The 27,790-nt window shown below is 40.4% G+C and overlaps 1 protein-coding gene across 1 annotated transcript; it reads left to right on the forward strand.

Annotated features, from left to right (window-relative positions):
* On the forward strand, positions 1-27,745 carry rras2 (RAS related 2). The gene is made up of 6 exons (XM_067496419.1): positions 1-503; positions 21,277-21,364; positions 21,628-21,730; positions 23,730-23,838; positions 25,104-25,222; positions 25,726-27,745. Exons 1-6 carry the CDS (start codon positions 402-404, stop codon positions 25,811-25,813), a joined length of 609 nt encoding a protein of 202 aa, XP_067352520.1. The 5' UTR covers positions 1-401; the 3' UTR covers positions 25,814-27,745.
* The last annotated feature ends 45 nt before the right edge of the window (positions 27,746-27,790 follow it).

Genomic DNA, 27,790 nt, shown 5'->3' on the forward strand with positions numbered 1-27,790 from the left:
TGTTATTAGGTCTCAGGACAGGGCAGGAGAGTGGGCTGCGCTCGTGTGTAGGGGGTGTTGAGGCAGTCCCTGCCTGTAGAAGGGCCCCTAGCGCCAGACATTAGTACTGGCCTGGCTGATTACTCCCACTGTCGGATCCACATCGCGAACATCGCAGCTTTATTCGAGGCTGAAACACGGTCAGACGTATGGACCGGCGCCCGTAGCTCCGGGATCCCTGTCGTTTCATCCGTGCACACAGCGGACTAAGCCGACAACCCAGCTTTGGCACGTCTTCGCGCCCCGGCGTCTCCACTGCAGGGCCTCTTCAGTTTACAGGAAAAAAGTGGGTGTTTGCTGCTCACTGGTGTTTCGGCAGCGGCGGCAGCAGCGGCGGCGGCGAGCGCAGCGAAGTGTCCTCGATGGCTGGCTGGAAGGACGGATCGGTGCAGGAGAAGTATCGGCTGGTCGTGGTCGGAGGCGGCGGTGTCGGAAAATCAGCTCTGACTATCCAGTTTATTCAGGTCAGTCCAGCTCGACCCTCCCTTGAATCGAGTCGAGCCATTGCTTTGATTTCAGTGCTTATCCGAAAACACTGCGAATGAGGAGGAGGAGAAGGGGGGGAGGCCAGACCCGGGAGCCCCGTAAGCGGATCCCGGGTCTGTGCGCTCCTGCACTACTTTACCGAGGCCTGCAACTATTTACCGATGGGCTGATAGAAGATGTTGATGAGATATGGGAAGTGTAAGTGGGGAATTCAGCGAGGGTGGACTGCTGTCACTTTAACTCGATGGTTTCCGACGCATCCACTTCCACTTTGCGCTTTTCGTCAAAAGAGAAAGGAAAAGTGGGTCTCCTGAGTCGTCCCGTTTTATTAAGTTCGTCTGCGAAGTCAAGTAGCACATTTAGAGACAAGGCGATTTTGCTGTTGAAATGTTAAACTGTAGTGTGTCTAGAAAAATGCCAGACTTGTGAAAGCTAGAGGAGAGTGGACAAAAAAAAAAAAAAAATCACATGGTGTGTATCCTCAGACTGAATGGTACTTTTAAATTTAGTCCCCAAAGTGTTGGAGCCCATTACAAATATGTGAAGTGGAGTTAGGCTTGAGTGAGTGTAAAATAAACAGCAGCAGCACAAAATGTCCATTCAAAGATTTTGGTTGGAAGACAAACAGCTTATTAATGTAAATATTCTTAGAACTTAAACTTTACCTGCCCCCGGCAGTTTTTAGTCACCTACTTGAAAGCTCATCCATGTCACATATAAAAAGCATGTAAACAGTTTAACTCCCTCCATCCTTGGGGGCTTTCCAGCAAACTGCACTCACAGTCTGCCTCACTTTGACCTTCCAGGCTTTCATGACAGTCATTTAGGAGAGGGCTCCCTTCTTAAAAGTCCCCCCACCACCACACAAACACACACACAATGTTTGAAGGAGATGACAAACTTTGCCCTTTGCCTGGTGAGACCCCCCCCCCTCCCTTCATGTAAGTGAGTGTCACTGATGCAGGCTCTGGCTTCCAGGAGACCAGACTGCAGGCAGCTGCATGTCTCCACACTGTCAGACAATAGTGGACTGGCACATGTTTCAGGGTGGGGGTGAAAGGCTTGTGTGTGTGTGTGTGTTTGGGGGGGAGGTTGTGTCTAACGAGGGTTCAAAAAGCTCATTAACTGCATACCAAGTAAAAGGGATCGCATAGATGTGGCACAGATTTTTTTCCACGGCTTAGTGACTGCACTGACCTGAAGTGGTGGAGCCTGTGCTGTCGCTGACATTAGCACGATAATGTGAAAGCTAATTTTTAACAATAATTTCTGTTGGTTCACTGAGCTCAACACAACCAAGGTGTGTGTTTTGTGGAATTGGGGAATATAAACAGATTTTGATATAGTATAAGATTCCAAAATGTATCATATCAAGCTGTCTGCTTCGTGCTGTTTCTGTAAACTTCAGCATATAGTGTTGTTTTTGTGCATTGATTTGGGGATTCAGCATTAACATTCACATTGTATTTTGTACTCAGTTTGACCCACAGTTAATTTCCTTTCCAGCTTTTCTCACTGCAGACTGTTATCTGGTGCTGTGAGATGCTGACATGGTCGCTGCAGAAGCAGAATCCGCACACAATAGAAAAGTTCTTAGCAGTCTCCTCCTGGCAGGGGACAAAACTAACAACTGGTTGTGAAGTTGAGGCCCTCCTCAGAGCTACTATTGGAAGTGATATGTTGGGGTGCTGGTAGGTTGCGAATTTGGGGTGGGGAGATCAGAGGAGGAGGGGGGTGAGGTGAGGTGGAGGGGTCTGGTCAGCCTGGGTGGGTTAATGGTCACGGACCAAGTGGAATTTTGCCCTTTGGCAAAGGAAGTCCCTTTACTGCTGCTCTTAGGACCTCCGAGCTTTGTATGGAAAAACATGACCTGCTTCCTGAGTCACTGGAACCACGTCTGCGTGTGTGTCTGTGTGTGTGCGTGCGTGTGCTAATCTTGACAGAGTAGATTCAGTGTTTTGTGTTTTACCCAAAACATCAAGTGCCTGACGTAATTTTCACCAGGAATTTTTTCAGTTTTTACACGTTATTAAATGTGGGGCATTCTACAGTGTGGACCAGGCTTCAAAGTCTCTTCATAAACCAGAAACCTCTCTTTGAAAGGGTTACATACAATCAGCATTTTTGTCACTTTTCTGTGACTGTGGCTAAGGAGGTGAGTGGGGGCATTTGCGGACAGCATGGTTGGCGGTTCAATCCTCGTCTCCTTCTGAGCCCATATGTCAAAGAGTCCTTGAAACTGAAGGCCAGGTACTACTGTAAGTGTTTGTTCACTTGTAAGTTAGATAAAAGTGTTTCCCAAACGACAGAATGTAAAATCTCTATGCATATGGTTTCCATCAAATTCGTAACTAGAACAGCGATTTAAGCTTTGCACCAGGCAGCTAGTGACACAATTTATCATCATTTGATATGCTGTCATCCAGCGGGTAAGAGGTCACTATTATAAATAGGCCAGTAGAAATAGGCTACTTGAGGTAGTTTTGCAAACTTCTATCAGGACTACTTCAGCTAGGACTTAACATAAGAGAGGTGCTTAGTTAGATATCATGCAGTAAGTTATCTTATTATATGTTCTGTGCATTTATGGCTCTGTAAGTGTGTGCGCGTGTGTGTGTGTGTGTGTGTGTGTGTGTGAGACTGGGGTGACTGTGGGCGACCACAACATCTCAACCATTAAGCATGTTTCAATTTTGTATAGATTGAAAGTGTTCATTATTACAACCCTTACCATAACTGAGTTGGGTTATATTGGTACACATCTTGAATTACCTTTAAAGAAAACATTTATTCCGCGTGTCTTTTTATGTTAATACAGCAACATTTCTACAGCGAGCGAACCGTCAGCACATGCGCATGCAGCTGTACCACTGCCCTCAAAAAAAGTTACGTTTTACAACAGGAAGTATGTCACTAAGAAGGTAAACTATCATTGCTATCATTAGATGCCAACTTCCAATACCCTTTTTAAAACTCAATTCTGTGGCCACATTTAACCCACATCTAAAACGTGTTGGTGTTAGATGCCCATTGCTAATCTTGAGCGTGGTGAGAAGAGTCTAAGAGAAACAAAAACAGCCCACTGTGCTGAAGCAGAGATTTTTGGGAGTCAGTGGATAAAAATGATGTTGCCAGCAATAAGAGAGTGGCAGGTCCCTGGAATCTGCTGACCACCCTGATGCCATGCAATAGACTCAATCTGAAATAGCATTGCAATGACATAACATTGAGTCATCTGACAAAAGTTGTGGAACACAGTGTGATGTTTAATGTGACATCTGCAAGGGAGGAAGCTTCCCAAGTAAGGGAAAACATGACTCATGTTAGGCACGAGAAGACTACATGTGGGGTGGTGATGTCTGTGTGTGCGTCTCTAGGCTTGTTTTTATCACCCCCCCCCCAAAAAATAATTTCTTATCACAAACACTCCTAATCTACTCAGAGTAACCAAAGAAGCTACTGCATGTGATGACTCTATAATGAGACTGGTGTTGCATGCTCACATGCTTGCTGATAATAGTGTGGTGGCAGCCCTCAGCAATGGAGGAAAGCAAAACATCCAGACAGATTAGTTACATATTTTTATAGGATAAAGTGAATACGTGACCCTTCTCTTTCTTTCTTGTACTCCTCTGTCACATCGCTCACATATTTTCTACCTACTTTTCATATTGTATTTCCACTTTACAAATCTATATTTATGTTTTGTACTTCTTTACTTCCACATATTTTTTCACTTCTACATAATTTGTCACGTGTTGGATTAGTGGCAAATTTAGGTGGCATGTTGCCCTAAACTGTTATTCAATAGAATAAACATGGATGATAAGGGCAGCTCTTAGTGGACATGTGGAGGCAAGGTGTTTGAACTCAGTGCGATGGGCGCTGCAACGTGCATTTCCCAGAAACAGCCACAGGTGGTTAGACAACGTGTTCTGCAGCGACACTTTTATGCTTGAGTCTTTGAGAAAGGTTTTGTTGTAATCAACCACACGCTGCATAACTCTCAGGCCATTTTTGGACTTTCTGTCTGGCTCAGTGATATGTCACATGCCATACCGCTGAGTGCAAACAATTCCATTTATATTCTGACCAGTGTTTCTTCGTCTCCTTTCAGGGAGTTCAGATGTTGCCTTTGTAAAAGACTAAACTGAATGACAGTTTACTGTGGACTTTATGGCTACGGCAGGTGTGTGTCTGTGTGTGTGTGTGTGTGTGAGGGCAGGTAATGAGAGTACATTGTTTGTTCAGCTCTGGAGTAGGATCACCTGTTGCTTTCTCACACAGCAGAACCAGAATGAGAGCAAATAAGCCCTTCAGTGTTTTTTTTTTGTATCTGAACAAATGTGCATGTGACTCCATAAATGACACAATAACCTATTTAAGGACGCAGGAGAAAAGCCTACACCACCATGTCACCTAAAGTAAACGAAAGAAGTGGGCCTCTTTAAATTGCACACATGACTGTCACAATACCCTGCATCTTAAACAGTTCTCATAGAAGCACTGTTTTTGTGAATGACTTGAATCCTTCTTTGCTTGTGACTCATCCATCCGGATGATAATACCCTTAAGCGCAAAATAAAAAGAAAGCTATTTGTATTCTGCATGCGTCTGTAAACAGCATACTCTGTGTATATTTGAGCTTAAAAGCTAAATGCCCTTATTCATTTGATAACTTGATAAGATGCTGCTGCTACACTCAATAATATACGTATATTGCTACTGGGCCCAATTAACAACATAACAGTGATATTTAAAACAGTATTTTGGATGCACACAGTACCTCAAAGTCCATGTTCTTGTACCCTGTGACACCAGGCAAAATTATTATAGGAAGTTAACGTGTACAGAGTGAGAGAAATGTATGTTTAAGATGACGGAAACTCAAGGCTGTTGTTGTTTAATTGCTCTAAAGTAACCAAAAATATTCCCTTAGAGCTTTTATAGAAACGTTTTTCTTCTTCTAACCCAAAAACGCTATTAAGAGACAGAGTCAGATAATGTGCATTTGATGGATCATTAAAACTGACTGCAAACCCAAGTTTAGAACTTAACAAGAAAAAATATAAAAATAAATAAAATACATTTCTTTTCTTTTCAAGTGTCTCTCTACGAGTGTACATACATTATTATATGTATTTACTTTTGATGTTCACAGACTTCAGAGATATTAATTTTTCAGAGACAAAATGTTTTAGACTGAGGCTCATCCTGAAAGACTTTCGTCAGTATCTGCTTGATTAGTACTTTGGGCAGGATCCTTATTTGTTCTAATTTGATAATGACTAATATCTGAGGGCTGTGCAGAGCATAGCAGAGAGAGGTTGAGCTGGGTGGGGTGGATTGATTTTAAATCATACTACTTTCACCTTAACCAAGCTATCTTACATTGCATAATGTAGTTTTAGGTAGTAATCATAGTACTACAGTTTTGTGCCCTACTAGAGTTATAATTAAACACACATATGAAGAAATACAAGGTACCTGTATAGTTCTTGTTTTTGTATGCTGTAAAGCTGGAAATATTGGCCATAACGTACGCCACTGCACAGTATTTCTAAATGAAAGGCTGTATTGTTTATGAACTTTGCCACGATTATTCATTGTGCGCAGTTGTTTTGTCAGTCAGACTATCCTGCAGCGCTGCCCAAAACACACACTGGATGTCCGAGCAACATCTAAACCTAATGCGCAGATTGCCATGAAATAAACTGTGCACATTCTTGCTACCCAGAGGATGAACCACTACAGTTTATACGCTGCAAACTTTTCTTCATACACAAGATATCTTTGAAGGTGAGGTGCCTCATTTTTATAAAAATGACCCCAAGAGTCTTCTACTACTACAATCCCCAGGACAAATGTGACAAATTTTCACCCAAACATCTGGGAACAATTAGATGTTAATTATGTAAAGATAAATGCCCGGTCAGTTTATGGTTTGTGCCTTCCAACGTTAGGAGGATGAGCACCTCAGTACCAAACCACTAGTGGGGCTTTAAATTTTAATATTGTTTAAATACAGGGATAAAGACAATCCTGTTGTCTTAGGCAATTTACTTGGATCTGGCAGAATGCCATGCAGCACACCATAGGAATGTTCCTGCAGAAGGGAGTTTGGGATCTGCACAGACACTCCCACCCATCTGGGAAAGCTCAAGAGAGTAGCAGGTCATCGCCTTTGCTCCAAGATAATAAGAAACTAATGACTATCTCGAGGGGGGTGGGGGCTGCTCTTAATCAGAAATAGCTTAATCTAAAAGAAATTCTTACAACATGAGGCGTAACTGTATGGATTGTTGTATATTTTCGTGGTTACCTCATTGTGATTCTGTGCTATTTGTTGTTACGGTGTTTGAGAATCGGTCTGTAAATTAAAAGGACTGGTAGGAGTAGGTTTGCCGTTACACACTTATATGTCGGTGTAGCTTCACTCTCCTTTCTGTCCTTCACTCGTGTGACTTTGAATGTCCTTTACCTGTTTATTCCCGTTGAGTAATGTTGGCATGGATCTGTGCTCACACATTTGTACTCACACCCCTACCTGAAAAAAAACAATAGATATTGCTCACCTACCTCTCTGTGTGTGCTTCCCCAATCTGAATAGCTCTTCTGTTTATTGGCTATTATGTGTGTTTGTTATAAATTAGTTCTCTTTTGCTTTAGTAAGATTTCACTTTAGTGTAGTTTTATAAAGAGCTGCGTGGCATTACTGTTTACACAGTCACTTCCTTTTTCACTGCAAGAAGAGCTTCAACACTGGGCTGTACCAATATGTGGCAGGTGTGAACATACTGTTTTACACCCTCCTCCAGTCAAGAAAAACAGCAGAGACTTTCAGAAAAGACCACTTAACCTCATGAATGCAACATTGACGCTCTGGTGAACTGTAATCATTGAATGAAATGAACTGTAATCATTTTATTTCATTCAAATTCTTCTCTCAAATGAAGATTTCAAGGCGATGAAATAAAAAATAAAGAATTTGAGGTCGTATGCTGTCAGTCATCGGATGCTCTCTACAACAGTCTCCAGTGGTGCTTTCTGAAACACATCTGCTGTGTAGAGTACAGTTCTTACTGTAGCTTGAATTCCAAGGTGTTGCCCACCAGGAATTTCAGATCAGATGATAATTTCAGCCACTCCTGTCTCTCTAACTTCATGTTGTCCTGCAACAAGTGCAGAAGAATAACACAAATGAGTTCTGTATGCACATCAGTAAGGGACAAGCTAAGAGCCCACGCACACTTCCTAAATGTTCTTAGACTAATACCACAAAGGGGGCAATGACTGTATGTGATGGATTACTAATATATGAGCCTGTAGTGACACATTACAGTTATAGAGAGACTGTAAAGATAACTGAACAGAATAAACATCTGCGGTGGGAACGGAAAGGTTCAATAAGACCTGTAGGTTCCACTCATTCAAGGGTTAATTCCTGTGTACAAACACGATTAATTGCCTTTAAACTGTTCATGATTCTGCAGAGATTAACAGAATAACCTGCAGAATGTGTCCTTGTCTTTAGAAGATGGCGTTGAGTACCAAAAGCTGACAGTGAATGTCTGAACCAAGTTCTCAAACCAGATAGTGGTAGTGCTGAAGAGGCATCAGTAGGATGGAGACATCAGCAAACATTTGTATTTTTATGAACCTGTAACTGACAACATCACATGATATCTCTCAAGGTTAGCAATGGGGCCTGATTGACCGGAATGATGTTGATACTTTCTGTGGAAAAAAAAGAAGCTATCACTGCGGTACAACGGATTCTTTGTTCCATACGTGTTAATAGGAGAACGTTTCCGCTCTGAGTCCTCTGTCTGTCTCATATTTCACCTCTAAGCTCCGTTTCTTCTGTGTACTTTACGTTGTTTATATAGAAAACACTTGGGGATCTGAGTAAAGGAATCCTGCAGGTAGCTTTATGGATGGATGTTACAGGCCCAGCAAGCTGCCACCAGCAAGGACAAAAGTCAGACAATCTGATCTGCGCGTGTGTCCTCATAAATACCCACTGAGCTTTAGTAGCAACGACTGCTGATGTGCCCGTGAGTCAGGCATTTAGTCACCAGTTTAAATTAACTTTTCTGTTTCCAGTTGCACAGAAAGTGGTGTTTTTTCACCTGCTTGTACCTCATTTGTAAGTTGCTTTGGATAAAAGCGTCTGCTAAATGACTAAATGTAAATGTAAAATGTAAATGTAAATGCTGCCTTTCAGTTTAATTTGTAATGTTAAATAATTGCACATGCCAAATATGCTTGGCCACAAAGAATTAACTGAAAATACATGTTAATGATAGATAATGACAACTCCTTTTGTGTATTTTGAACTTTATAGTGTTTTTCTCTGAGAGGTTTAAAAAAAAAAATCTACTCACCTGTGATAACCCCACTTGTTTCCTGTTCACTGCCCCTCAGATAGTCAGACAGACAGGGAGGGCAGAGGGTTTACTCTCTGTTGTTTTTGGCTTTTGTTGTGCATTCACACATCTGTCTGTTTCAGAATAACTAGCCACAGTATCAGGTCTCACATCTCAGAGTCATGTAACAACAACTCTGGCTACAGGAAACTGACATGCTGCTTATTTTAGCGACACATTTCCCACTGTCTTCTAACAGTGAGCCATACAAATTTGTGCGCATCTTCATATACAGCAGGCCTGTTTAATCAGCAAACTACAAATGCCTGTGTGCTTTATGTGGCTGTGTTTGACAGTTTTCATGCAGCGAAGCCCTGAGGATGGTTCTTGTCATATGTCTGGACTTGTCGCTGATGCCGGGCCCTCAGCTGCCTGCCAGGCAGCTGGTGGACATTTGGCACGCTGATGCAGACAGCGTCCAGAGGCCTGTGGGCCACCTGCTGTCCATCAGGGGGAGGTGAGGTATGGAATGCGACAGCTCAACAACAGGTGACAGTATAGCACGAATCACTGTCCAGTCTCTCTGATGACAATGGCCAAGTGTTACTTCTGTCCTGAACAAATAAGCTTCTGAGTCTCTCCCACTAATAAGATATCAGATCATACTCAGAAAGGCTGTTCAGTAAACATCAGGTGTAGACAAACTTTGGAACATTTGAGATTGGTTGAGTCAGTGACACAGCTGTTGTGTTACACTGATCTAACACACAGCAACTCTGTGCGACTCTGTTCTCAGCACCAGTTGGTGGAGGCAGAATGTTAAATTGGCACACGCCAGTGCACAAGTCAACAGCTGCCTGAACAAAGTGTTTGGTATGTCTAACCAAAACATTGTCCTCTCACAGCCAGAGTCCAGACACCATCACACACAAAGTGTATTGATCTTGTTGATGAGCTGGTCGGTTGTTTTAGATTTTAATAGTAAGATGTTATACTTCAGAGCACGTCACCTTGGCATAGTCTTTGGTAGATTTAGCATTTCGTTGTTGGTCCTGTCTAAAAGTCTGATCTTCAAAATTCCTCCTTGTGTTTTCATGAAGTCATGAAGCTTACAGTAACTTTGTGATGCAGTGACTACTCATCTGAGCAGTTCAACTGTGGCTGATAAGCTATATGCTAACCACGTAACTGGCTGGGAATATGTAACCGCAACCTCCTTTTTGTTTTCTCTGTACTAAGCTGTTTACTTCCTGTGACATTTTGTTCGTTTCACTTCATTGGAGGGTTACTGGGAGCAAAGGGAAAAACCCAAAAAGTTAGAAGTCTGGTAGTGATAAACTGCACAAATGTGACATGTGCAGATGTTAAATAGGGGAAGGAATGGAGAAACCATTGGAGGGAGAACATGTGTCGTTTAGGTCCTATTTAATGTTGCTTTTAAAGAAAGGTTCATGTGCTGCTGTTGTTGCACAGCTGGCCTAAAAGCAGAGGTCTTAAACACATACTAGCCCGTGCTGAGAATTAGCATGTAGCAGCAGGTAATTGTTTGTTTTGTGCTTTTGTGCACTTTTACTGTTTTAACTTTCTCTAATCTTTTTTGTAAACCAAAACCTCGGAGCCTGTGACTGTTTTTCTATTTCCCAGTGCTGATCAGCATCCCATTATTTGGCCAGTCATACGGTTTTCCTGAAAACCACAGACTGTAGATTGTGAGCCACACTCCACTGAGTGACTTTGAATGGGGTTTTGAAAGTCGCACAGTAGTTTCTCTGTCCACACAGAAACTGCTGGAGCTGGTGTCCTCTCACTGAGGCATCACAGTAGTGCTTTGTTAATGTGAGCATGGGCAATGCTACGTTTGCACAAAGACAAACAGAGGAAGAAGAACTGAATAAAGCCCAGAAACAACAAAAACATCTGCAAACACTGTCTGAGAAAACAAAGCGTGAGTCTCATTATATGCCAATAACGTGCTCTCTGGGTCAAATTTAGACGTCGAGTTTCACTCTGTGTTTTGCTGTATCGTGTAAAGATTATGAATTTTAGCATATGAACTTCACATGTATATTGATCACTGTTCTGACAGCTCTTTGTTTCATTTACCATCTGCATCTATTCTACTTTCTGCGTGTTGATTTTGACACATCCTCACATATAGTCCTATACTCACCCTCAGAAAAGCAGAAGCTGATGAAAATTTGCCAGAGTAAAACTCAGGGGAATCAGGGGGAATCACTACATCTTTTTAAAGTCTTTGTCTTATCAGAATAAGGCTTTATTTCCTGTCCCTCCCAGCAAAACAAGGGAGGGCCAGAGAGAGAACAGCATCGATAACCCATCAATGGCTGAACTTAGGGCAGGCCCGATTCAGGGAAGGGGAACATTATGTGATGTCACATTTTCAGCTAGAACAATAAGGGTGGTTCACTCAGCTCTCTGTCCCTGTGTTCTTTTGTATACACAGGTCCACACTTAAACTCCCAACAAAATGTGCATATGGAATAGAGATGAAGAAGTAGTTTGGAGTGGGACCATTTTAGAACAAACAGGTGGCTTTAAGCCCAGTGAGTCTGATGGAAAAGGGCCTTTAAATGGCAACTCTTTGATTCTTTGCCTTTAAGTGAGTTCAAAAGTGTCCAAAGTCCAGCACACGTTGATATTTAGCAGGGCGATTGAAGTCTTTAATGCCAGAGAGGTTAGAGGGGAGCAGGGGGTAGAATGCGTGAGGAGTTGGCCTACTTGGTGGGACATTTATCCTCTGCTTTAGTCTCTGCATGAGTTCTGTCGCCAACTACATGGTCTTCAGTGCTAGTGGGACCATTCAGAACACGCTATGACGTTTGTTTTTATTGTGAAAGACAAGTGGGTCCACTTAAGTTGCATCTAAGCAAGCTTTAATTGTACTTGATTAAACAGTAATGCTTTATGTATTTTATTATTATTGTTATTTGATATCACAACTAGTTTTTACAATCATATTGATAACCATATAAATATTTACGAGTAAAACTAAATGGTGTACAAAGCAGATATGTTCGTTACAGTCCTCCGATCAATGGTTAAGATTATTTTGGTAATTTGTAAATATAAATTCTGTAATGTGAGAATATTCATCATATCTGATACTGAGTAAAGTGAATGTGTTGTTTGATCAAACAAGGATTTTTTTTTAAGGGGTCACTTTGCGCTCTGGGAAATTATAATGTACATTTGACACTAAATCCTTCTTTATTATTATTTCATTATGTGCTGCCCTAACATAACATTGAATGCCTTTATTTTATTTATTTGATCATCACTTGAGTCTACTGGACTTAACATGTGGGTGGCTGAACCCCCATGAGTCAGCAATGAAATATTGTCATGACCAAATGAAATGATGCCAGACAGTCCAAACTTTTCACACAATTTACCTACTTGTCTGAGGCAAACAAATGCTTGTAAGCTTATTAGATGTTATAAATGAGGACAATATTTATTAATTCAATTCAATTCAACTTTATTTGTATAGCGCCAATTCACAACAAAGTAATTTCAAGGCACTTTACAGAACAAAGTCAAGACTATAAAGATGTATATAGAGAACCCAACAATTCCCCCTTGAGCAAGCCCTAGGCAACAGTGGAGAGGAAAAACACCCTTTAACGGAAGAAAACTCCAGCACAGCCAGGCTCAGGGTGGGCGGCAATCTGCCTTGACTGGTTGGGGTGAATGAAAAGGGGAGAGAGAAAGGAAAAGAGCAACAAAAGCAACAACAAAACATTATGCAGGTTGGTAGGACCAGTAGCTGCAAATTGGGAAAACGTACATGGGACAGAGAGAGGGAGACAGAGAAGGAGAAAGACAACTACGGGAGAAAACACGCAGAGTTAATGTCATACAATGGTGACAGTCGTGGGGTTAGACGAGAGGAGAGAGGGTCAAGAGGAAGAAAGGAAATCATGCAATATAATTATGAGATTGATCAAGTGACATGATGAGTAGAGCCGAAGTATATAGCTCACCATACAAAAGAGAGAGGGACCAAAGAATATTTAATTACAGCCTTTAAGTATTTTTAAAACATTATTTGGGGGATGCATAAAATAATTGAATCCTTAAAGAAAAATCTACTAAATTATACTTAAAGAGTTTTACTGATCTGCAAGCATTTAAGGACAAGGCAGTAATTAAAGGGACAGGCTATTGATCTGTTGCGCATTAGGAGGAAGAGGAGTGAGGTGCATGGGTTCATTTAATTTGGCATCAAGCCTAGGTTCAGTGCAAGACTCAGGCTACACTGCGTAATTGTGAACATTCATTAAAAATGTTGCCATAGTGGATGTTGATCAGGCAATATGAATGTTCCAACGTTATATCAGGGCTATAGGACTCAGACAATAATTAGTGTTTTAAAGCTCTGGCGTAACTCTTGCAGCAGTGTGTTTTGTCTTAGAGCTTTCCCAGCTTTTACAGAATGCTTCCCAGTGGTGCTGTAAGGCAGTGGACACATTGTGCGCTCCCTGTATTAGGTATTGAATAAGTGACCTTTCTGGTTTGCATGAGCTCATGGGAAAAGTGGGTGTTTCCACAGGAAGTTAATGCCTTTCCCTCCCCCTCTTTTTCTCTTGCTCTCCCTCATGTAGCCTACAGACTCCCTCCCCCTCAAACCTTTCATTCTGTCTTATTTTTTCCACCATTTCTCACTTTCCGCACTCTCAAGTACTCAACAAAACAAAGCTCCTCACACAAACTCCTTTGTGAAACTCAGTGAGGCATGGGAAGAAAGGCGATGATGGAGGTGGACAGACAGTGTAAAGATTCAGAGGAACCGGTCTTCACTTCCATCTGTATGACATTAAACTCCTTGAAACTCCTGGTGACTCCTTGATTACTGACAGCTGTGCCGATCCATCCCTAGAGATTTAGCAATGGTTAAACCTGCGCGGGTTTGAGGACAGGAAGCGATGCTCAGATGCCTCAAGTCAAATTTCTGTTTTCTTAGATCAGTGCCCCATGCGACACTGCTGTGGTTTAATGCTTAGGTAATCAAGAAGGTTTGACACTGATTGCGGTATATTTAATTGACTGACATTTACCTTGAAAGATTTAAAGTATAAATGCATTTGCAAATTTGTAATTTAGATATTTAAGAGAATGAATTGAAGTATCAGTAAATCTTTAGAGGAAAAGCAAGAGGACAATGTCTATTTAAGCCATTACATATTTCCTCCACTATTCCATGCATGTACAATATATGGAGTTGGCCTTGTCTCAATGATATCAGGAATGGATCATCGTGATCTGTCACATTGTGCTTCTGTCTACTGAGGCTGAGACTTGGCAGGCTCCAGACTGTCTGGCATGGAGTTTGTGTCCTTAATTGAAATTGCTGGATTTGGCTTTGGCCCACTGAACAAGTCTTACAAATGGCATGTTTTACCTGTCAGTTGGAGGGCAACCCCCCACCATCAACTTCACCTCCTGTGTGTGTGTGTGTGTTGGGGGGGTGCAATCCTTCTTGGTGCTGCTGGCGCAGTCTGTGAAGCAGTTTGTATTGCTCTGTCATCAGAACAGCAACACTAGTTGACTAATGGAAGGAGCTTTTTTATTAACCAGTGCTGCAGAGTTCTTCTAATTTCTGGCTTCTTAGACACCTGCCAAATTCCACCTGACGCGTTTTGCACATCTATCCATTGAATCTTAAACAAAATCTATCAAAAACCAAAGAGAGTTGATTCCTACACTGTAAATTCCCTTGTCCAATAAACTTACAAGTTCAAATACCCTAATCTAAGACAATAGTTTACACAAGCCATTTTTAAACAATGTGACATTTAAGTCTGTTAGAAGAAAGCGTTGCAATTTTTTGACATTTGCCGATCAAACTTGCGCAACAAGTGACAGTAACGCTAAGAACGTGTTTGACTTTGTTTTTGTTCACTTTCAGTACGTTTTGCAAAATGCATGAAACCAAGCGCAGCTCACACTTTCACAGCCACTCCTTCATCTAGAGCTATTTTTTCATCATTGCATTTTGTTCACAATGTGTAAAAACAAGAGCAAGTGGTTGTTTGGTCATTGAGAACTTGAGTCCAGTATTGCCCAAAACTACCAAAGAGGTGAAGATGGTGGGATGTTGGTGAAGTCTCTAACTAGTCTCCATATGCATCGGCTTTAGCAGAGGAAAATATTATGGTAGAAAGAAAGAAAGAAAGAGAAGGGGGAATATTTAAAATCTGCAGATGCTGACAGAATTTTTCCTTGAGTAAGACAATTTAATGGCTTTGAATCTACATTTTTCTTTAATTAATGAATAACTACAGCTGATGATTTTCCAGTCAAGGTCTGTAAATCCTCATTGGACATTGGGCCGTATGCAGAAGTTAATTAACTTCTAACCATGTTGATGACTATTTGTTTTACAATCCCTGTCATTATGACACTGTAGCAGGTAGACGCCGCATTTTTCCTCATCTGTGTAGTTACTGTGCCTTTTTCTTAATTAATCGCCCAAGGTTTTATCTGTGTGTGTGTGTGTGTGTGTGTGTGTGTGGAAACTCTCAGTTGTATCTATGCTGGTGCTGAATCAGTGATTTTGTGCTCTCTCTTTAGTAATGATGCCATATTGGTTAACAGTTAAGAGGCAGCTCTAACGAAAGAAGCAGGATAACTGACAGAGATGGAAAACCATCTATATTTAGTGGTAGTGAAGCTGTTTCTGTGGAGAGGAAGTGGGTGCATAGTGCAAGCATGATGTTGATTACACGCCTACAGATATCACCCATTCTTACTTTCCTTGAGGCTGGCAACCAGTGGTTGTATGAGACTGGAATCAGTGCGTTAGATTTTGACAGAAGAGCAGTGAGCTAAAGAGAAACCTGATCAGATACTTGATAGGAATGTACACAGTATAAATTTAAATTAGAAAACACGCTTTGCCAGATAAAGCATTTGTTATTGATAATGAATAGCTTTGGGAAAGCTAATATGTACACCCACACACTGATCTTCTGCTATCTTTGTAGTTTATTCAACAAAGATTAGTTAAATCCGAGTTGATGCATCACTCAAAATTAATGTACAAGATGTGGTTATATTGCTTGTACTGTTTCCAATTAGTTGACCTATAGTAAGTTTGTCAACATGTGATTTTAGCCACTTACCATTTTATTTCTTGCTCCAGCTTTTTAAAGGACACCTTCGCTGATATTTAACTTTTGGTTCTAGTTTGGATAGAACATAAAAATAAATGTCATTAAACTTGGGATTAAACCCTCTGACTTTCCTATATTAAAATATCTCTCTACTTCTAGTTAGAAAAATGCCTCCAGATGACATCACTTGGAGGAACCTTCAGTTAAGATTACTGTATGTCATCTCGGTGCTCATACTGTGAAGTTTGTAATCATGCTCAATCTGCTTTTCAGAACTCCTCCACATGACATAATCTAAACTCCTAATGATAAAATATTTATCAGCAAGAAGCAGAGAATTATTACAATATAGTGAGGTCAGAGAGAGTTTTAAAAGCATTATTGCACATTTACACCCTAAACTAAAGCTATAGGTGGAGTCATCCTTTAAATGTGATCATTTACTTCTTTCCTGTAATACATCATATTCGCAAATGACTGCTTATATCCAAAGCGCATTACAATGTTGCTTCTCATTCACCCATTCACACACACACTCATACACCAATGGTGGTGGCTGCCATGTCAGGTGCTCACCTGACCCACCAGGAGCAACTTGGCATTCAGCGTCTTGCCCTTTGACACATAGCCAGGAGGGACCGGGAATCAAATTAATGACCCTGTGGGGCCCATGTTCTACATTGTCAAACAAAAATGTAGAAGACATCACCTTAGACTGTGATTCAATTCAATTCAACTTTATTTATATAGCTTCAATTCACAGCAAAGTTATCTCAAGGCATTTTACAGAATATAGTCAAGACTATGAAGACGTATAGAGAAACCCAACAAACAGTAGGGAGGAAAAACTCACTTTAACAAAAGAAACCTCCAGCAGAACCAGGCTCAGGATGGGCAGCCAACTGCCTTGACTGGTTGGGGTAAGTAGAAAGTGAAGACAGAAAAGAAAAGAGAAACAACAAAACATTGGGCAGGTTGGTAGGACCAGTAGCTGCACATTGGAAAACATACATTGGACAGAGAAAGGGAGACAGAGAAGCAGAAAGACAATTACAGGAGAAAACACACAGAGTTAATGTCATACAGTGGTTACAGTTGTGGGGTGTGAGGAGAGGACAGAGGGTCCAGAGGAGGAAAGGAGCTCAGTGCATCGGGGGGTGGGTCCCCCTGCAGTCTAAGCCTATAGCAGCATAACTATAACTAACTATAAGATTTTTCGATGCGATTTCTTGCCATTTTTTGACATATTAAAGCACAGAGGACTGTGCTGCAGTTGTGTATTCATGGTGAAAAGAGGCCTCCAATGTTTTCCTGGTGTGGGTTTGCACGTGCTGTGTGTGGGTGGAGGGCTCAGATGTATGGTTGGAATTTCTGGAGGGGAACCGAGTGACAAGTTTGGACTTTGGTAGGTAGGCGGGGTAGGGGAACATGGCGTCACCACCACCCGAGGGCTCGGCAGGACCAGCTGCCTGCTACAGAGGTGGAGTTTCCTTCCTGCAGTGCTGACCGTGGCTGAGTTTTGCTTGACATACATTACAACCAGCATCTAAACTCTAGTGCAGGTCGGTTCTGTAGGCTTTTGAATTTTATTCCCATTGTTTCATTATTCTGATTATCAATTTATCTTTAATACACTGTGCTGCTTCTTGTAAATTGTAAAGCTGAGCCACCTTACTTTCATAATCCACTTTAAATAAACTGCTGCTGAGAATAGGGGAAGAGGCAAAACCCCATGGTGTTAATAATTGTTTTATAGCCCACAAATACACTGTCTTGGTGGTCATGTCAGCACTTGCCTAGTGATTGATCATGACACGTTGATCTTGTTTTTTTAGCGGCATACAAAATGTAACTGGTAAATAGCAAGTGGTATCTGCATAAACAGAAATGTACCTCAGCTTTGTGAGGATGCTGCAGAATAACAGCACGCCTCAGTAGCCTGTGCTGTAGTTGGATCATTTACCTGAGTGAAGGCAATATAGCAGTGAATGTTTTAAGATGTAGAGCAAAGCAAGGCCACTGTGCAGTTTGTGTGTGTGTGTGTGTGTGTATTGACCCCACTGTTAGTGTCAGCTGTCTCCACATGCCAGCTGTGAAATGTTTTCATGGAAAGTGTCTAGGAATCTGTCTGCCTCCTCTGTATGTACCTGTGAAGTAGTCTGGCAGATAACGGGTAGCTGCATCACAGCTTGGAGATTGCATATTATTTAGTGTTCAGTGTTTGCATACCAACAGCATGTAATTATGATCACTGAGTTTTCATTTTAATACAAGAGGTTTATTGTATTAATTTGCATATGTTTTTGGTTTTTGTAATTTGGTAATCAACTGTTTGAGTCAAAATGTATGAAACATTTTCTGGTTCGGTTGTTTGTTATTAGGACTTTTCCTGGAACATATAAAAAAACATTTTAATCGATTAATAAAAGCACATTAATTAAGAATAAAACAATTGTTACAACGAGGCCTGTGTCATATCCTCTATCATGATAACTTCTGCGATAAAAAGTTGTTATATGATGATATTACCAGTTCGCATGTACCTGCTGTAACATGGACATCTCACACTACAGGAAGCATGCTGGAAGATTCTAAGGAAGAATGGATTCTTAGAGTTCTCAGAAGCTTGAATAAACAAAGAACAAGCGTGTGAGTTTAGTTGGATTATTTTGTTCAGAAAGGTTTCTCAGCATTTTTACAAATTTGTCAATATGAGCTGATATTTAAAAAATTCTAACGCTTTCTCCACATTGCCCTGTCCTGGTTGCAGCCATAAAATCTATTTTATTATCTTACTTTAAATGTTTCCTACCCCCAATTTGGTACATTTCACAAAAGCAAGTCAATGCTAAAGAAATACCTGGCTAAGCTTAAAGTTGTCTTGATTGGAATGGGGATCTACAATATTTTATTTGTCACATTTTGGTCTAAATCCTTGTGGTTTGATACCCAGCTGGTTGGAGGGGGTGGATTTATATTGTTGATGCTAATGCTCCTTAAAACCCTGTGACAGCTCTACTCAGCTCAGCCTGATTCATTGTGTTTTAGAAGCCTGTTACATCTGATGAAGTCATGGATTTATTTGAGGATTTATAGATCATTTTACTGGACATGACTCAGGCTGCCTTATGTCACATAGTTATTGGTAGTCTCCCTGAGTCATGTTGCTCTCCCTCACATAGCTCATTGCTCTGTTGCTGCCCATCTAGACCCACCTACAGTCCCTGTTCGTGCTGGCTCTGGTGCTGCTGGCATTGCAAAACAGCCTCATCTATCATGGGAAACGGCTCTGGGAGAATCAGCTCGGACCAAACAGAGAGCAGCAGCTACACTACCAGAGCATGGAGGGAGGGGAGAAATAGCCAGAGCGGTGCGGTGCTCAATAAGGCTGCCCAAGGTTGACAGAACAGGAATAAGAGGTTGACGGGAAGCCCAGGTCACGTGCTGGAGCTATGGCTGGGAGAGTGGTGATGGTGGTGGTGGTGGTGGTAGTGCTGGGAAGGAGGGATGAGAAACACAAGCAGCTTTTTTGTCTCTCTTTTTCTGTTTCTGTCTCTGTCTGGTTGTGTGAAGGCACACTGACTGTGCAATGAAGCACATTGTAGGAGACACAGTAATACTGAATTATTGAACAGCTGTGTGTGAATGTGACATAGACCAGCATACTTGCATGCTGCAGAGCAACAGGCCAGTGAGGGGGAAAAGATTATCCACATCACCTGCAACAACAGAGAGCTGCAGGTTGGGAGAAAGAATATGTATGCGGAGAATATATAAGAGACAACCGATGCAAATGCAAAGTTTCACAAATCTATAGTGGCATCAAATTAATGTTTAGGGCCATTACTGATTTTGTAATTTGAGAGAGAGAAGACTCCAATAATAGTATATATACTTAACAATTGTAACTTTTCAGCCAAGATAAAAACCAAAATTGCAAGTTGATAATATTGTGCAGACATGTCAGTCAGGCTTATGAATCAGAGATGCATAATGCCATCCTTCTCTTGCCTCTACACACAGTTTTACATACAAACAAAAGAACAGTAAATGTTTAATTTGGCTTGTCGTTAAGACGAGAGGGAATCTCTTCAGGGTTTTATGTTCCTCGTGCTCTCTCTATGTTCTTGGGTGTTGGTTTGACATTCCCTGAGCACTCCCTCAACCGTCACCACTTAACTAGTACCAGAAACGAGCAAGAACTACAAAACATGGGAAAAATGTAAAAAATGCATGACTCCTCCTCTTCCCAACTCTCTGGCCCCACCCTTCCAGTTTAGGTTTCTAGGAGACCAGATACTACCCACAGAATAAAAGAATCAAAGGCTCAAGGAGTGAGTGGTGTGACTTTTGCAAGAAATGTCTTTTAAATATGTTTTGAGCTTATAAAATTGTTGTGCTGTCTCAATCTGAGCAGTGGTTTTGGTGGTAGGCTGTGTGTTTATCTCCTGTCTCCAGTATGGTAGTAAAGGTAGAGGTCACTAGGGCTGTCTGTGCTGTTTTAACTAAAAACACAAGGAGAGAGTGGCTGTTTGTTTTTACATTCATCCATTATGAAGCCATCCGATTTGAATCACTGTAGCTGTATCCCAGATCCACAGAACAGACTCATTATAAGCAGGATAAACAATGTCATGTTCACACTGAAAAAAGCGCTAAAATAACCTATACTCACAGCAGTCAATAAGCAGACTAATAACAGGATGCGATTTACCAACCAAATAACATACAAAGAAATGGGTCGAGCTTCACACAGCTGCAAAAAATGAAATGTGAAAGTTTAATTGGCAGTGCCAGTGTTTGATTGCATTTGCATGGTACACAAATTGCTTAATTTCCTGTTGGTATAAGCCAGTAAAGCATGTTGGTTTCTAGTATACCCAAGCTTCAAAGATCAATATATACTGAATAGTGCGTAGAGACTGTGTGGAAGTACATTATTTTACACTGTTACATTTAGATAAGATAATCAGTGTGCTGAAGTTGCATTATAGTGAAATGTGTAAGGTTTGCAAGTGTGTCACTGTTTTTCTAAACTGGTTTTAGCTATGCACTAATATAAAACAGATTTTATTGTAAATAGTTTTATGATTCTTTAATGTCTTGATAATGCATTGTAGCTGCATTGGTCATGATAAACGTATACACGTATGTATAGACACACACATACACACACACCCACAGGTTATCCATGTACATAAACTCCAGACATATTTAACAGTTTCTTTTCTCTTTTTCTTCTACAGTCATACTTTGTCACTGACTATGACCCCACAATTGAAGACTCCTATACCAAACAGTGTGTGATTGATGAAAGGGCGGCCAGGCTCGACAGTAAGTGCACTTTGCTGAACGAATATGTCTAGACTAAATACACACGCAGAGAAACGCACATGTAGCCATGTTTCTGTTGCATTAATATTGTACTTTTGGAATTTTAAATATTTTTATTTCTTTATTTATACAGGTTAGTGTCATTGAGACACAAGGTCTCAGTTTCAAGAGAGACCTGCTAATGATCTAATTTAATGAAGAGTCTATTTTGCTGCTTTTCTGTGTGTGTGGTTCATGTTGACATGTGTGTCTGCGCTCTCTAGTCCTCGACACGGCTGGACAGGAAGAATTTGGAGCCATGAGAGAACAATACATGAGGACAGGGGAGGGTTTCCTGCTCGTCTTCTCAGTCACTGACCGAGGAAGGTGAGTGACAGTTCTAACCACGTGCAAACATGCTCACTCTGTGTCTATTCTTGCTTTTATTCTCTTTGCACATCTCTGTTTACTGTTCACAATTACACGCTCTTGTTCTCCCCTCCCTTCCCTCTAACTCTACTAAAACCATAAATCTTTCACCGATACTCTCACTTGATGCCGCTTGTACTTCCGGACCCTATTGCTGTTGTTCTTGTTGTCATTTTCTTTTGTTCTCAGCATTTCCTCCCTCATCCTGTTCTCTTGATTTCACTTATTCATGTACCTCAACTTTCTACTTAAAGCCCTCACACTCTTGAAACAAAAGTTTGTCAGCTAAAATAAAGACATTTTGTTGCATGAAAAACCTAAGATGCTTGAGATGCATCTCATAACTATTCCTCTCTTGACATGCACTTTTTTATTTTAAAATGTATAGGCAAAATCAAGTCTTAAAACCCTGATCACCCTGTTATAATTCATACTAAACCTCGTTTAAATGTACAAAACTTTATTATAAACTCTAGTGGAGATCTCAAAGTTACCAAGAATAAGAAGTACATCAAATTACATTTCAAAGAAATGCACCTAAAAGTATAGACAAGCTACCTGGAATTTGTGTATTTATGCAATCATTCATGTAGTTTTGCATATGACCGTTTTGCTGTGTGTACACATCAGCCATAATGAATTGGGGGTAGTTTGAAGCAAAACCTGTAAGCAACAAATACAAAGTGCAATTCATAAGATTTTAACCATTTCTCGAAATACAACAGAAGAGCAACTGTTTATAGTGAAACCACGCGTGCTTACGTTGTTTTTAACAAAGCAAAGAGAGTGAACAGCAAACAGTGATGGCGTTATTAAATTAGATATAAAATGTCCTTTATTGCACAGTCATTGTTTTCCAGTGAATCATTTGTGCTCAGGAAGGAAATTTGAATCCAGAGAGGCATGGCAGACACTGCGATTACCAAGAAAGCTTACTATAAAGAGAGATAATCACTTGATGTAAACACACTGAATGACTATCACAGACCATACACAGTATCAACATGAAGGGATTGATCTAAAAAAAAATCTTATAACTTAAAGGTAAATAAAGGGGAAATGAATAAACGATGGTATCAGAGCATAATCATATTTTTCACATTACGGTAATTGTCAGCCACAACATTAAATCAAGCTGGTGATTTTAGAAAACAATTTCAGCCATTCTTCTAATTAATTATATTTTCAACAATGCCTGTGCAGGCACTTTAACAATGTCCAATGAGTCTGCAGCCAGGGTTAGCCTGTTTGTCTGTGCTCCATGACCTCAGTTATTGTCCAGAAGCTGCCAGTCGCTCTGTGACACGTCTTTTCATTCCAAAGCATTTAGCCAAGCAGTTGTTAAGAAAAAGTTATATATTTTCCATGATGTTATATATTTTCCATGCTGACCCTTGAGTCCACAACTACATTAAAATCACCAGGTGGAGGTAATGTTGTGGCTGATTGGTGTAAGGTATTCTTGTTGTAAACAGCCTGTCACACCCCATCCTCTCGGTCTTTGTGTCCCTGCCCGGCAGTACAGTGAGCTGCATTCCCCTGCCCCCTCCCAATGTTTATGTTGTACACAGTCTTTCCTTCCTCCATTTATATTAGTTAAGTCTTTTCAGATTTACTATGTGCTCACCAAGCTTTCTGTGGGCTGATGCCGCCCTGGGTTTGCACTTCCATTAGGTTCAAAAAGTGAACCTAGCATTTATATCATAACGGTCAGGCCAGTGCAAAGAGCGGTAACTGAGATGACACATTTTATGTTTTGTAATAGTGTGGCTGAATTTTCCTCTCTGCTCCTGTTCAACCCTTCAGTCTGACCCATAGTGGGGATGACTGCAACTTCTGTGTAATTGTTGTGTTCGTGTGTAGGGTTATGGTTTAGCTACATAGCATTTTAACATGGATGTATGCATGTTCATATTATTCAGAACATCACATAATTACATACAATATGTTTTCACAGCTTTGAAGAAATCTACAAATTCCAAAGACAAATTCTCCGAGTCAAAGACAGAGATGAATTCCCCATGATTCTTGTAGGAAACAAAGCAGATCTGGAACTACAGAGACAAGTAAGTCCGACATATTGCTGAAATCTGAACACACTGGCTGGTATCTGAAGAGATGATATCAACCAGTCTGGAGGGTTTTGCATTTGCATAGTTGAAAGTGGAAGCGAGCATTGCAGCTGCAACTAGCTGCTATGATACAACAGGATGTGAGTAAAAGAATAAAAGAGAGGATGTAGAAACTGTGGTGTCAGGAGGGGAGGATGGGATGGAGAGTAAAGGGAGTGTGTTTAAATGATACATTTTCTGGCTGTTGGTGTGCATAGGGCTCCTGGTTTCCTTCAGTGAAGCCACACCACCCCCTTATGGTGAAAAGGAACCTTACAGGCACATATAAGGAGCCTAAACACAATTACTCATACTGTTAAGTTAATATAAAAAGTGTCCGCCACATGCAGTAAAGCAACATATTATAAAGTCAGTCAGTATTTCAGATTTCTCTTCTCTTATCTATATATTTGTATATAGCATGACAAATTTATTATTAAAATCCACAGCTGTGTCACAAAGAGGGTGGAGGCACATTTCAGCTGTGTCCCAGATGCATTCTACATGCTAATTGAAGTGTGTACAAAGTCTACACTTGAGAAATTACTAAATGAGATGCAATCGAAATTGGGACATGAAGATAAAAATTACTTCATTCTTGGTGCCGGTGGACAATACTGTTCCACATTGCAGGAAATACAACCAAGGGACAGAGCATCGCTGATGAAAGACTAGTCAGAGAATATTTTTTGACAAGGAAAATTAAAACGAGAGAAAATGGTGTAGGAAAATGTGATTGTAAATCTAATTTTGTTTATACTTTGATTTATGAATCTTAAGTAAAGTCTTGTGTAGTACTTTAATGTTACACTCACTAGTACTATAGCAACACTAGAGTAAATAGTGCTCATCAGTCCTCAGCACAAATTCATTTTTTAGTCTTTGTTCCTGCAGGTTTTACTAGTTAAACACAGTAAAGAGTTGACAACGATTTGAATATTAATGATAACTTAGTCGAGTAAAAACCAGTATCTTTACGTTTTTATACTTTATCCTTTATATGGTCACCTACTATGCCATAAGAAGCTTATACGACAGGACTTTAGACATGTACACTCAGTCCACAGACTATATGCTCACATTTTACAAGAGTAGGGCATTTGTCACCACTTTATTGAGCTAAACCTTTCCTGATAATAAAACTGTTTTTTTATGTAAAATGCTTTTACATCACTTACACCTCATTTTACATTGTTATTCTGTGCTATGTTTTACCCCAGGTTACCCAGGAAGAGGGCCAGCAGCTGGCCAGACAACTGAAGGTCACATACATGGAGGCTTCAGCCAAAATACGTATGAACGTAGACCAGGCTTTTCACGAGCTGGTTAGAGTAATCAGGTAGGTGTTTTGGAAAGGATTTTGACATATTGTTTAACTGTTACTGAAACTGTGAACTTATATGATAATGTTTAGTAATGGTGAATACAGCTTTGCACATGTTGCTATAATATGAAATATTTTTCAATCAATGTGTCCTGGTGATGTGGTGATTGACACTCGTGGTTCATGGACCTTTGTTGCATGTCATTCCCAATTTCTTTCTCTCTTTTTGCTATTGTTACCTAGGCTATAAATGCATAAAATTAATGCAAAAAAAATGGGCAAAACATCATGACTAAATAAGGAACCAACCCTAAACATTTAAATAAAGTATAGTTTTTCTGCTGTGCCCTGCCTACTCTGAACCAGTGGGAAGATCTGAGATGGAACAGCACCGACAGATCTTTAAATCGGGGCTCAATTTTCCATTCATCATGTTTGTTTAAACGAAGGCAACGAGGGATTGTACAAAGTACGTAGTCCACTATTCCCTGATAGCTCTGCTCTTTCACGAATTTCAGGAAATTCCAAGAACAGGAATGTCCACCGTCACCAGAACCTACACGAAAAGAGAAAGACAAGAGCGGCTGCCATTGTGTAATCGTCTGAGTCGGCCTTATCACTGTAACTCATGCAGCTACTCTCTACCGCCCCACCCACTCTGCCTGACATCACATCCTAAGTGGATGACTGACCGCTGCCTTCTCCACGTGCATGACTTCAGACAGCTCTTTCTGACATTGTTTGACCAGGAACTGCTGTCCCCAGTACATCACTATGGACAACTGACAATGCCAAATTTTAACACCACTCTACCTTCAGCCATAATATAATTCACATGAGAATCCCAACACTAAACATTGCCTTCTAAATCAGCCCGACAAATTAATGTTTTGTACTCTGAAAGACTCCTCTTGCCTTGTAGTGACATTTGTACTTGCTACCGAGATTGAATGAAAACTATATATCAAGAATGTTAATGACTTCCTTTAGTTTCCAGTGTCTGGCCAGAGCAGAGAGATTATCTTATGAAGCTTTGTGTATGTCGTGCCATATTCACCTTTAATCACATGTGCTAATCTGCTTCTGTACATAAGTGACATTTGTTGTGATTTTGGAAGTGTATTTTTAATGACCTATTAAATCACCACAGTACAGTGTGTGAGGTTGAGTTTGGTTTTACATATATGAAAGTAACTATATAAGTATGTATATAAATATAATGCCTAGAAAGGCCTTAAAGCTACAGTGATAGAACTTACTGATATTCTGCAGTGGATTCTTTACTTTGTCTGTGGTTTCTGCTTTCATCTTACTTACCAATAATGGAGTGTCTACTGTATTAGACTTTTTTGAAGAAATATAGATTGAAGGAATCCTATTCTATGCCATTCTCCTCAATGTGCCGAAAGTAGCAAATTTGTCCTTATTTCTGTCCTCGAAGGTGGTGGTTCAGTCAAAGCAAGTCATCTGTTGTTTGAGATTTCTAAGAAGCAGTAGAGACAAAATTATTGGTAGCACATTGTGTAGCTTTAAAACCTAACACTGAACACTGTATGCTCTATAGTCAACAACTGATGAGTAATGTTAAATCCATTTGTTGTAAATCAAGAAGCTTTCAGAGCTCGGCTTAGTTCAGATCATTCCAATGTGATGCATCATTTCTATCAAACATGTAGTCTACAATATTGAACCAATTACTGTTTTATCATTCCAGTAACACAGTGGCAATGTATTTGTTTTGTGTCCTTGAATTATTCTGTTACACAACCTTTTCCCGCCGGTGTGGAAATCCAGGACAAGTAGAAGCATTGGGGTGCACGTCATTAAACAACCCACCTCCTCTGAGACATCAACTCAACAGACCGGTCACCTGTGGAACTATCATCACCACAGACAAAACACTGTTCTGCCTTCCCTTTCCACTTCTGTACGTCTGTTCAGGCACACAAAAGAAGTACCGCAGTTTGTTTTTCATATCATCACCTTGTAATATAAACAAGAAAATCCAATGATGGAAGTAACGGACTTGATTAAATGTTTCTACTCTACTTTTATACATTATTTTCTTATTAAACTAGTTGACAAGTATTTTTATATGTTTATAAGTGACTACATTCTCACAGCACAGCTGTGTATATATGTAAAGAGGAATATTTAATTCACTTATTTTAAACTGAAGATGACTGTTGGCCCGAAATTTTAGTAATTGGATTCTTCATCCAGATGTGACCAAGAATGTTTTGTCTTAATGTGGCTTAGAAAGGAAGAATATATTTATCTTTAGGTGTTCACCAAAAGCTCACAGTGTAAAATGCCAGGTCAGGTGGGAGACACTTTTAGGAGTGATTTGGGTCTTTACACGGGAGCTTTAAACCACACAAATGAATTATTATAATCAGAGATCTGAAACACTCTTTCCCCATCTTGTTGCAAAATCTAGTCTACATCCAAATCATACTGTTGTTTTTTCATTTTCTTCCATATCAGTGTCTTTTGCCCTGTGTCTAGCTTTTGGTGCTAAATAAAATCTGTCATTGAGCCAGATGGCTTAGAGAATCATTCTTTTAGATTCAAATAGCTGCA

The sequence above is a fragment of the Channa argus genome, chromosome 2 (assembly GCF_033026475.1).
Source record: "Channa argus isolate prfri chromosome 2, Channa argus male v1.0, whole genome shotgun sequence".
Taxonomy (NCBI): domain Eukaryota; kingdom Metazoa; phylum Chordata; class Actinopteri; order Anabantiformes; family Channidae; genus Channa; species Channa argus.

Excerpts from the sequence above, each read along its gene's own strand:
- rras2 (XM_067496419.1), top strand. The coding sequence starts at position 402 with ATGGCTGGCTGGAAGGACGGATCGGTGCAGGAGAAGTATCGGCTGGTC. Across the intron at positions 504-21,276 it reads TGACTATCCAGTTTATTCAG|TCATACTTTGTCACTGACTA; the intron begins GTCAGTCCAGCT and ends TTTCTTCTACAG. Across the intron at positions 21,731-23,729 it reads TCAGTCACTGACCGAGGAAG|CTTTGAAGAAATCTACAAAT; the intron begins GTGAGTGACAGT and ends ATGTTTTCACAG.